The sequence below is a fragment of the Schistocerca cancellata genome, chromosome 8 (genome assembly GCF_023864275.1).
Source record: "Schistocerca cancellata isolate TAMUIC-IGC-003103 chromosome 8, iqSchCanc2.1, whole genome shotgun sequence".
NCBI lineage: Eukaryota > Metazoa > Arthropoda > Insecta > Orthoptera > Acrididae > Schistocerca > Schistocerca cancellata.
The window spans coordinates 282,060,903-282,074,193 of NC_064633.1; the positions used below are offsets into that span (position 1 = coordinate 282,060,903).

At 39.0% G+C, this 13,291-nt stretch overlaps 1 protein-coding gene across 1 annotated transcript in view; it reads right to left on the reverse strand.

The window, feature by feature from the left end:
• Window positions 1–6,030: 6,030 nt before the first annotated feature.
• The window catches only part of LOC126094772 (putative Ras-related protein Rab-33), a 107,186-nt gene continuing 99,925 nt past the window's right edge, over window positions 6,031–13,291 (reverse strand). Inside the window, exon 4 of the mRNA XM_049909322.1 lies at window positions 6,031–7,530. Coding sequence (XP_049765279.1) covers window positions 7,306–7,530 — 225 coding nt within the window. The 3' untranslated portion in view covers window positions 6,031–7,305. The remainder of the gene's footprint in view (window positions 7,531–13,291) is intronic.

Consider the following 13,291-nt stretch of genomic DNA (forward strand, 5'->3'; position numbering starts at 1 on the left):
TCTTCTACAAATATTACAAGTGGCTACCGACTCAGTCATTTAACTGGCTATTTCCTACTGAACATTAACTAAGCTATAGCATGGCATGTATTGCCAAAATAAATTTAATCTGCTTCTAGACATATTTCCACTGTTTGTCAGACATTTAATTTTTCCACAGGTAGACAAAGATTTTTATGACTATAAAAACAAAATGCTCTTAGGAGAAAACTCTGACATGCATTATTCACGTATAAAGAGAGTAGTAAAGGACGACCTTACAAAACGTCTTGCAACATCTTTTGTACGTCCATCTTTAACTACCGTATTTACTCGAATCTAAGCCGCACTCGAATCTAAGCCGCACCTGAAGAATTAGACTCGAAATCAAGGAAAAAAATTTTTCCCGAATCTAAGCCGCACCTGAAATTTGATACTCGAAATTCGAGGGGAGAGAAAAGTTTTAGGCCGCACCTCCAAATCGAAACAAAGTTAGTCCATTGTGATATGAGACACAATTTAGGTCGAATGAATGACGATACAGATACAGTAGTTTGGTTCGAGTCGTAAGCTTAGCAGTTAAGCTTTACCAAGTAGCCATTGCTATGCGTCAGGCGCTCCGTCCGTTTTTATACGGGTACCCTTCGTTTTTCACGTGCTTCGTCTGGTTTGCATTGATTGCTTATTTTTCTTTGATCTAATAAGTGCCATTCTCTTTGTTATAGGTGTTTACGTCACTCTAAGCTGAAAATGTATTACTGTACTGTGTCATGCATTGTTTGTCGCATTCTGGTAATGTGTGTTCACGACCTGTCGCCGCTCGCGGCATAGCTTGCTTTTGTGTGCGCTGCCGCTGCTTACAATTAAAAAAAAAAAAAAAGAGGAATCGTCTCATTAGCGATACAATGGCAAGAGACTGCTATTTGTTGTTATTTACACTGCTGCTTTCTGATCAACGAGAACCAAATAATAAACTGCGTATGATAGAAGATGTTCTGAACGAGAATTTACCGAAAATTTTTCCCTGTTGAAAATCTTTGCAGACGCCTCTTTAGTACATTACTTTCTGCACAGAAATTAGAGTCATGTTAGATTTAAAAATCTACTCAATTGCCGTGCTTTATTTCTGACTGTATCACTATTAGGCATAAGAATAATACGAATATAAACATGACATGATATGTGTATTCTTCCGCGTTTGCTGTTGTCTCACTCTAGTTTCGTAGTTTATTAGGCAGACAGGATTTAAATGAGATAGCAGTAAACACGAAAGAATACATGGCAAAATGTTTATATCCATATTATTCTTATGGTGAAGAGAATACTGTATGTGATTCACAATTCATAAAAGTTCCCATTAGCAACCACCTCTTCTCACAGGTAGGAAAAAATTCAGAACGTATATTGACAAACATTGCAAACAGTCTTGCCAGTCAGATTTTCGTAGTACATTGAAAAGCTGCTACATTCGAAGATGAATAATACGGAATTTGTATTTACTTCATTGGATAATGTATGAAAATGCAGTGGTCGAAATTCGGGGCGGAGAAAAAAGCTCGTCTTCCTCCTTTTTTTAAATTTATTTACTGACGCAGAGAATTTGGAGCCAGAATTTATCTTTGTGCCTGCAAAGCATGCCTGTGTAGTGCTACATACACTCCTGGAAATTGAAATAAGAACACCGTGAATTCATTGTCCCAGGAAGGGGAAACTTTATTGACACATTCCTGGGGTCAGATACATCACATGATCACACTGACAGAACCACAGGCACATAGACACAGGCAACAGAGCATGCACAATGTCGGCACTAGTACAGTGTATATCCACCTTTCGCAGCAATGCAGGCTGCTATTCTCCCATGGAGACGATCGTAGAGATGCTGGATGTAGTCCTGTGGAACGGCTTGCCATGCCATTTCCACCTGGCGCCTCAGTTGGACCAGCGTTCGTGCTGGACGTGCAGACCGCGTGAGACGACGCTTCATCCAGTCCCAAACATGCTCAATGGGGGACAGATCCGGAGATCTGGCTGGCCAGGGTAGTTGACTTACACCTTCTAGAGCACGTTGGGTGGCACGGGATACATGCGGACGTGCATTGTCCTGTTGGAACAGCAAGTTCCCTTGCCGGTCTAGGAATGGTAGAACGATGGGTTCGATGACGGTTTGGAGGTACCGTGCACTATTCAGTGTCCCCTCGACGATCACCAGTGGTGTACGGCCAGTGTAGGAGATCGCTCGCCACACCATGATGCCGGGTGTTGGCCCTGTGTGCCTCGGTCGTATGCAGTCCTGATTGTGGCGCTCACCTGCACGGTGCCAAACACGCATACGACCATCATTGGCACCAAGGCAGAAGCGACTCTCATCGCTGAAGACGACACGTCTCCATTCGTCCCTCCATTCACGCCTGTCGCGACACCACTGGAGGCGGGCTGCACGATGTTGGGGCGTGAGCGGAAGACGGCCTAACGGTGTGCGGGACCGTAGCCCAGCTTCATGGAGACGGTTGCGAATGGTCCTCGCCGATACCCCAGGAGCAACAGTGTCCCTAATTTGCTGGGAAGTGGCGGTGCGGTCCCCTACGGCACTGCGTAGGATCCTACGGTCTTGGCGTGCATCCGTGCGTCGCTGCGGTCCGGTCCCAGGTCGACGGGCACGTGCACCTTCCTCCGACCACTGGCGACAACATCGATGTACTGTGGAGACCTCACGCCCCACGTGTTGAGCAATTCGGCGGTACGTCCACCCGGCCTCCCGCATGCCCACTATACGCCCTCGCTCAAAGTCCGTCAACTGCACATACGGTTCACGTCCACGCTGTCGCGGCATGCTACCAGTGTTAAAGACTGCGATGGAGCTCCGTATGCCACGGCAAACTGGCTGACACTGACGGCGGCGGTGCACAAATGCTGCGCAGCTAGTGCCATTCGACGGCCAACACCGCGGTTCCTGGTGTGTCCGCTGTGCCGTGCGTGTGATCATTGCTTGTACAGCCCTCTCGCAGTGTCCGGAGCAAGTATGGTGGGTCTGACACACCGGTGTCAATGTGTTCTTTTTTCCATTTCCAGGAGTGTATATTCGATGGCAGAAGTTAGTTGTGGCGGCACCTACCAACATATTTCAGAACTTCTGCTTACTTTGCACTTGATTCTAAGCCACAGGCAGTGTTTTGCATTACAAAAACCGGAAAAAAGTGCGGCTTAGATTCGAGTACATACGGTAACCAACTTCTGTAACCTCAGGTCCTAATCCACATTTCTGCAGTGGTGAGAGAGTCTGGGGCAATCAGGATCCTTATGGCAAAAGAAATTTTCATTGACCTGACAGCAGGGGAGTAGAGGAATTGATGTAAAGTTCTTAATTACCACACTTTCAATGTCTAGTGATGAATTCAAAAATCTGTATTCAGTCATATTTATAGTGAGTAGTAATCTATCTTTTCCTAATATTGCTAAAACTCACTAAAGAGTTTCATAGTGTGAAGAGTTTCACCTTTCATTTGTAACAACATAAACTATCATCACAGTTGTCAACACTATGCAGATCACACCTGACACTTCACAACAATTTGGAGGATGGCAGTGGCACACAACCTACACCAGGACTGGTATTCAGGATTCCTGCATCCATCCCCCAAGTCAGTTTTCCTGTATATGACGTACATTTGAAATATAACTAAGAATGTGGAATAAATGTAATTATTTACCTGTTCTCATAGTTCACTGAAACATCTTGTATATATTTATGAGCACATAACTCCCTGAGCTTTTGATTTCATTCTTTTTACTAAGAAAGTTTGCATTATGACAGATTGCTGGTTCCCAACTCTTGAAAATATTGACATATGGAGCACTTCTTTTTCCATAAAGACATCCTTTCAATGAATATTGAGAACATAAATACTCGTCGTAGAAAGCGTGTTCAGTGTGAATTTGCCAACTGGGACAAATCTGTCAAGTCATAGCTGTTCCCTCTATTAGAAACAGGAATTGCTTCAGTCTCTATTTACTCAAAAATATAATAAATAAATAAATAAATATGACATTATTACTGCCAATAATAATGTTGCAGTTGTATGATGATAAATTACGTTTGAAATGGTTGTCACAAATAAAACACGAATATTGTAGATACGCTTTCTTTTTTAATTTGCTGTCTCTCTATTAAGATACAAACTGATAAAGCATACATATTATGAGAAATGAGCAGATTATTTCTACTACACAGTCCCATGTATACACAGCTTTTCAATGATTATGTGCAAAAATCAACATAACTGCCTTTAAAGTACTTCTGAAAACAAATTCCATGCAAGCAGATAACATTAAATGAGTGGATAATTGTTCTTGTCATAAATCACACTAAGCTAGATAATAATAGTTGGTAACACAGTCAGCTACAGTACGTAAACGACACCAGTAGAAATTTTGATTTATGATTACATATAAGAATAAAAAAAAAGGAAGCAACAGAAATATCTAGTGGTAAAACAACATAAATGTTACCCCACCATTCTTGTCCCATGTACGATGACTAGCACATGAAAAACAACGCTGCTACATATTGGCTGCCACTTTCCTACAGGACGGACTTTACCTCTGAAACTCGCTATTTTATACAATTGGGTAAGCTGGCAGCTACTAAAGCATATCAGTAGTAGTAATCCTATAAACAAAATATCAACCTACATTCACACCAGAAACCACTAAGAGGACCCAGGTACTATAATATGGACAGGATGTCAGTTGCGGTCCATGAAGCTATCACTTTCCTAATTATTTCGTTGAGACACACTATTTAAACTACGCACTGAACATGCACTGATAATAAACAACATATGAAGAATTTGAGTAATGTGCTGACATGGTAAGCATATTAACTGTGGAACAGTCTCCCTGTGAAAACTTCATTTGTTATTGTTGAGGACAAAAAAATTGACATATCACTTATTTTTGAAGAGGAATGACTCTCAGTTTGTACGTGGGAATATTTCTCAAATGGAACAGGTGAACTGTTTACACATTATTGTGGGTAAAGGATACGGTATGGGTAAATATCACCATCATTGGGAAATCAATTATCAAAAATGCATGGCAGTCTATGTCTCAGACACAAGAGGTGAGTGTCAATTATAAAGGTATGGGATACCAGCTGGCACTCTGCAGTGGAGCTGCACAGAGTGAACTTGAATCTGGAGATTGACAGATTTTAAAAGTAACTGTTTAGTGAACCCAGTAGTATGTGACACTCTCCAACCCAGCTAGCAAATCTGCAGTGGAGAAAAGGTTCCACTTGGCATGACAATATTTAACTAGGTGGGAAAGAATTTCTTTCTTTAATGTGTTGCCTTTCCTGTTTCACTGAAGAGAGGGTTAGGTTATATCAGATAAGAAACAGAGGTAAACAACAACTTGTAACGATGTCAAAAGAATGGGAGAAGAAAACATTAGGATAATGGTCCATGAACACTTTTCCTGGTTCAGTCCTCCATGTGAATGAAAATTTTCACTCACATCTTTATAAAGATGTCCTTGTGAATCATGAACATCCAAACACCCTAGTACATTGATTCACAAAGAACAAATGTAGATTATACCTTCTGTCAAGGGTCCCCTATAAGCAGTTACTGAAACAATCTACCAGCATATTTCAAAGTCACTGTCACTATAATTACAGTGAGTACTGAACACAGCTGTCATGTTCAATAATATGTGGCAGATGCAATAATTTGACTCAACAAAGTATAATGGTCATTGAGCTTTATTATCAAAATCGAAGAAATAATTAAGCTCAAAAAAGCCACTTAAAGCTTCATAACACTACAGCCTATTTGAAACGATGTATTATTTTTGTACTTTAAGTATAAAATAGTAGTAAAAATGTTCCACCAGTATTTTTTGACAGTCTCTTATCAGATGCAGTCCCCCTAGCCACTTCACCAAGTGCGCTGATATGGACAATTCACTGTGTATATTGTGCTGAAAAATAATACAGGGCCTTCACTTTAATATGAATAATTTCGCCACTAACAGTCTTTTTTTTAAAAAAAAAAAAAGCAATCTATTCCTGCACTGTGCAGTGATTTGCAGAATATATTCTGTACTTAGATATAGATAATGCAAGTGTTAATTTGGTTTAATATCGAACAACAGAATGTTACATGATTTGTTTCTCATGTTTGATGTTTCATTTCACACAATAACATAATGTTTCAGACTAATAATTTACAGCAGAAATGTGAAATGACAGCCCTCTTTTCAACCAAAAGAATGAATTCATATGTTTCACAAATAATTTTTCAATTGAACAATTGTTGTCACAAATTACAAACCCACAGTTATACTGTACTATACAGTGCTTTGTAAACTGCGCATATATTCATTTACAATGAACAATGAATTTCCTGAATTTATCACTACTGATGTTTGAAGAAATTGGCTGATATTTTGAATGCAGGATTTTTTTCACCCATCAAGCAGATAATATAAAATTATGGACATTATTCTAAACTGAATGTAGCTTTTAACACACTGTTTTGCATATGTAAATATTTCCACCAAAAAAGCAACAATGAGCATCAGTAAATTTTGCCATTTTCACTTATTAAAACTGTTTACACATTGTCAATCATTGCTTTTCATTTTACGTTTACTTTTTCATACATTTAGTTCACAATGCGTGACAGTCTTTGAATATCACAGTTGAGAATTAAATACTTAATTAATAAATCATGCTTTACGTAGTCATCCTCAACAGAGTATTTCTTAATACAGCCTCACCATCAGAGACCGAATGTAGATCTACTCTGAAATCTATACATTAGATCACTTAGAACCCTTAAGAAATGGCAGCGTTATTACAAAAATTCAACCTGTACATTACTCACACTTTATCAATACACAAGAAAGTTCATTACAATATATTAATATATAAACTATAAAACCCATAATTGAGGATAACTATTACATAAAATATATTTCTGATGCAAAGAAATAATAATCACAAAATAATATTAATGGTAATTACAAATGTATTCTACAAATTTAATATGTATAAATGAACACAATTGGTTCTCTGTTTACTGTTTCATATTCTGTTTAATTATAGCCTACAATTAAAATCTCATTGAACAATGAATCACAAGTTTCAGAACATTACACACTACTTGCAAAAAGGAAACTCAGTATATTATTGATAGTCAATGAAGAGACCTTGGCACAGAGAAATTTCAATTCAACTTTCAATTCAAATACAATCTCTCCAAGGATTTGTCAAATTTCTTAGGCATAACATCTCCGACAACTATCCATTTCAGAGCACGATTAACACCAACAAGAGCTATCACTACTTGCAGATGAATATGTGTGTGTTGATTCTCGTGTGATGGAGATAACATCTGCTCGGTGCAATGCTTCAGGAGACACATTGTTTTGTGCATTATTTGGTGGCATCATTGGCTTATGATTTTTTAGTTTATGTGCCAAAGTTAGAAATATGGCTTCAACATTATCACATTCACTTTCATCTCTGGCAGAAGTTTCAAAGAGCTGCAAATATAAAGCAAATATTAAAAACTCTAAAACTTGGGTTGTAAAAGTTATTCACATCAATTTTTCTCAGTTTTACTGACAAAAATACAGCAAGATGGACCATGTCAAATGTTATCTTCGTAACATCCAACTACTAGGAATATTCCTTTTTCATAAAAATTCTCTTTCCTTATCAAGAAAGACTTATGCTATCTTTTGTGCAACAGATTTGTGCAGTTAACACATTTAATATATATTCGAGGCTCTTCAGAGTTCGCAGCCGAGTTAATGTTGTCATATTTCATGATTATATTTCAATGAGATAGCTTCTCTGTCATCTTCAGATGTGCTGAACACAGACCCCAGTTGCTCACTGCCTAGACTGCAGCAAAACTGGTAAAGGAGAAAGTGCAACGACATGATGTCAGGGATTACCTGTGTAAGAGAGAGAGGGTGGGGGGAGTAAACTGAGAACAAGTCCCTGGACCATTATGGTAGCTGTGCACACCCTATAGGAACCCTGAAAAGTGACATCTAAAGGGGTTCTGATGGACCCGTGATACCAGCAGCTGGTGAGTGGTGGATTAAAGCAGGCTTTCAAAACGAAAATGAGCTTGAGATGTGAAACAGAAAGCTCACAGCAGCAATGTCAAGCTCTTTTGAGTTTGATTTCCACCTGATTGTTAAACCAGCTACCAGAACCAAATACAGGTAGATTATCATAATGGGTACAGTGATTATTCTAAAGTTGACAAAACAAAATTGAAGAGATGGTCAGTGTCATGGACAGGAGAAAACCTCTGCTCCTGGAGATAAGGGAAGAAAATGGAAGAAATCTTAGATCAGACTCCACTGGTCTGGAAATGAAACAGAGTCTAAGCATGGAATTGGGACATCTACTACATAAAGACATAGATGCTTGCAATTATGTTCATTTTCTTAGTGAAAGGGTAATCAAAACTGTCCAATAAGTTGAGATATAAAACTGCGGCATATTCCAAGCCAACACATCACAAATAGGACATTCAAAAGAAGAAAATGCCAAACTCCTCATAACCTGGAATTCCATATGGACTGTGAAAATCTAATAAACAGATGGTTTTACTGCACAGCGTGGCTCATAATGAAAATGATATGAATACATATTGGGCTCTCATGGGCTAGGAAGTAGAAATGCAGAGGGAGACTATCTACTGAACCTGTGAATGAAAAACAACCTGACACTGGGCAACACCTTCATCAAGGTAATGGATTCCTGTACGATAATGAGAAACAGTTAGGATGAGAAAATTGGTACAGTAATAGATTACATACTGACAAATCAAAGAGTATGGAAGAAGGTGAATTACATTAATGTCATTGCCAGTAAAGATCTACAGACTTTAAACTGTCAGTAGTATGTATTGTATGGAACAAGCCTCACAGATCCCAATAAATGAATCTCAAAAACAAAATCTCACCAACATACTGAACCACCTGTATAGGTAAAATACAAGCAAGGTGTTCACAGGATATTACCAAGAGAAGATCTACAATCAGTAAATGTAAATTGGAACACTCTGGTATTGGTTGTGGTAGGTCATGTAGAATTGGTTGTGGTAGGTACGGTACATGTAGAACATAGCTATCTGAGCTGCATATGAAAACCCAAAAGAGACAGCCTTGTAGAATGAGAATGTTGAATAGGTCCACATAGATATGAGACTGTCAGTTGTTAGGCTAGAAAAATTGACTTCAACAGTTGGTTGTAGCTACAAGGCAGAAATACCAGAAAAAACTTGCTAGCAAGATAACACAAAATGAGAATTAAAGATTGTTATACAGGGGAGTAGGGGAGTACAGAATTTCTAGCATCACAGGCTGCGAATCCCTTACAGTGACTACATAAGAGCCACAAATTTGAAAGTAATTTAGCATGAGACAACTTATTATGCCAAACTGGCATCCCCCTGCCCCAACGCTATCTAGACTGGGCATAAAAGAATTAAGTTATGCCCTAATCTCTCCTTTATCTGATGGAGGGAAAGAAGAGTAAAAAAAAAAATTTTAATTACACGAACCTATGGTGATGGTAGGGCATCATCAGATCAATGGCAGGTCTAACTGACCCTTGAGCCACGGTCTGCGTGTGATTATGAAGCACCATAGAGACCAGAAGAACTCGAAATGAATCAGAAGAAATTCCTAGTGGTAAGGTAACAAATGAAAAACTGAAATACTGTAGAAGTTTTAAAGGTATTATGATGCTTTGCTAAACTGTAATGGAGCGAGACTCCTATGGGCAACGACCTACACAATTCTGGTCGTGGAAAGGCGGGTAACTTGAAGTAGAGGGCACATGGTATCCAAAATGAGAAAGAACAGGTCTGCTGGATCCAAATTAAGACATGTTCTATGGGATTCAAATCGGGAGAGCGAGCAGGCCACATCATGCATGCAATATCTCCCATTTCCAAAAGAACGTCAACCACCTTTGCTCTATGATGTCGAGCATACCGTCCATCAATATGAAGTCTGGGTCCACAGAACCCCACAACAACTGCGCATGATATCCCAAGATCTCCTCATGGTACCTGACAGCAGTTAAATCTTGCTGATTTAGCCATAAAATTTCATTAAGAGGTATTTGAGTGGTCAACATAATCTCTGCCCATATCATTAGGGATTCTCCTCAATATCAGTCTCTTTCCACAATGTTTGGGCCCCAAAATCATGTTCCACGTGCCCTCCAGATGTGAATCCATCGAGAATTGCTCTCCAGACCAAACTGGGATTCATCTGTGAAAAGAACATTGCCCCACCGTTTAGCCGTCCAAGTGGCATGTTGACGGCTTCACTCTAGACATGCCCTTCCGTGAAGGCACTCCAAAGGTAAACATACTGCAGGTATCCAACAAGCCTTCTATGCAATGTTTGCCTCAATACAATACGTCCATGGGATGCTGCAAAGTCAGAAGCCAGTTGCAGTGCAGTAGTGAGGCGGTACCATTGGGTCCTTACAGCCAAACAACAGTCCACTCTTTCTGATGTCACACGTGGTCGGCCCAGTCCTGGTCTCCGGAATAAAGTTTCCATCTCTATAGACTGTTGCCTCAGCTGAGAAACAACAGAATGATTCACATTCAGCCATTAGGCCACATTAGTTTGCGACTCTCCTGCTTCCATTCTTCCTATGGCCCTCTACAGCAGTGAGTCTGTAGGCGCCTTCTCTGTGCCATAATGCTACCCCACTTGATAGGTGCCCTGATGTCATTGCTGGTGCATTTGACTGTTGATTGGAATGCCATTTTCCATGCAGAACACAATAGTAAAGATATCTGTTGACAGTTTGTATGATTATATTGTGAATTACACACAGAACGGGAAAATAGCAGTTTGTCGCTTTAATTTTGGACACCAGTGTATTTTAAAGCACTTTCTATATAACATAAAAAGGTAAAATAAAATCAATTTTATGTTACACCATTCCTGTTTTACACAAATTTAGCTTTTACATGTGCCTTTTTTAAAGAACTTTTGGTTATTTCATAAATTTGTGTCATGTTTTTCATTCCACAGTCACTCTACTCCATAGCACATTATTATTACATTTATAGATTTTATTTATTTATTATAGTAAATGACTGTATGCAAAACAATAAAACCTTTAATGCTACATTTGACTGCACATCTGTACTAATGCCATCTAATGACCACAGCTTGTTTTACTTAAAGCAGCCAGATCACTAAACTGTAGCGCTAGTTAACAGAATTTTTGTACGCAGCAACATTTGATGTGATACTGTGTATCAATGTCCTCTTAATATAGTGCGTCTCAATTTTAGATATATGCATGTAACATTTTGTGCTGTAAGATACGTACATCTTGCAATTGACTTCTTAACTGATTTCATAAATGAAACATGAGAAGTTATAAAGTTTATACAATAAAAAAGCAATCAAGACAGATAGTACCTTGTCTAGTATAATTAGGACTGCTGATGCGTTTAATGATTTTATGTAATTTATTGACAAGGATTGAGGCTTGCATTTAATGTTAGTTTGAGGCATGACTGGTCATTAACCAAGGAATTTCATGTTTTGTGGTTGTGATAACACTATCTGTAATGTCTCTGATGATCGATTGAAATAGTTAACAGAAGCCAAGACTTCATTGTCATCATCTGTTTTTGGTGTCCTTAATTACGTCTGGCTATTGTTCTTGCCACTGCTAAGGCTGTCATATTTTAAGCAGACTTGTGTTTGAATCTCCACAGAACCATCTTTCTCTCTCTGTACAGCATCCATCACTCAATCAGGGGATTCTTCCTGATGACTGGGATGAATGCTTCTACAGCATGATGGATCATTTTAGAGGCATGATCCACTAAGTCCAGAACACTTTCATTTAGTACAAATGTAGAGAGTTGACCTTGCAGTACTCAGTTGGCTCTGCTTTGAAGCCATCATGGTGGCCTCCTTTCAGACATACTAATAAAAATAGGTAACTGGTCATTCAAATGGATGTCATCTGAAACTCACCACTGCTCTGCACTGTTTATGGAAAGTGAACAAAGTGATAAAGCAACGGCCGAGGCTTTTTTCTTTGCTGTACTTAAGTGTGCTGATTTCCCTGTACTCAGCAGTAATGGACGGAGCCTCATTTCTCTTGATGCACATTAAATTATCAAAATAGGAGGAGAAAAGGCAAGGACAGTTGATCAATGATGTCTCCTAGAGCAGCAACATCAAGTGGATTATGTGATAGAAGATGCAGCAACACACCTGTTATCTTAGATCCTTATCATTATCATCAAAAACAATGATACAGAAGGAAATAAAAAAACTGCACACTGTAAAAGAACTATAAAGGAACACATCACAAAAAGCAAATTAAAAAAGAGAAGTCAGTCAGTCACTACAGAGGAGCTATATACCGCAGATGGCAACCCATTGTTGCCAGTCTCTAGCATTGCCTTCCATCGCTGTGGGATCCACTTGTTTAAGGATTGTTCGTACTCAATCCTTCCATTGCATCCTTGGATATCCCCTGGGACATTTCTCACTAGGCTGGTAAGGGAGGACTCGGTATGGGAGTGAGTCATCAACTCAAAATATGTGGCCAAATCACTGTAGCCCCTTCTGCCCTAATATTTGAGCAATGTGTGACTTTCCAAATTGCTGGTACAGGTCGTCTTCTGTTTTTAATTCCCATTTACAATCAATGGTATTACAGACAGGTCGATAGCTATTTTGAAGTGCCTTTCTCTTGAAGGAACAAGTGGCTTCTTAAGTTGCTGCTGATGTCACCCAAGTTTTACAACCATATAAAAGTACCGACTGTACAAGTGTCATGTGCAGCTGAATCTTGTTCTTCTGTGATATTAGATGTGATCGGAATAAACTGTTCAGGCTAACAACAAACTATTATTATTCGTTAATGCACTTCTTTCACCACTTCACTTTTATTATGCAGCATGGATCCCAGGTACTTTAATTCTTGAGCACATTCAAATGTATGCCCATCAACAATAATGGAAGGAAGGAGAGCTTTACAGCATGATACAACAAGATACAGGATGAATCAAAAAGAAAGAAAAAATTTCAGTTGTTTATTACAGACAAACTATATAAAGACAGAAACACATTGTACATGTCTCTGGATAGACGAAAGTTCAAAGTTTGACACAGCTACACTGTTGATGTAGCAACATGGCGACTATAATAAAAGAGAAATCATTTTGTGTGTTAGAATTTACGCAAAGTCAGTCCATTGTTCAACTGCAACATGCATTCCACC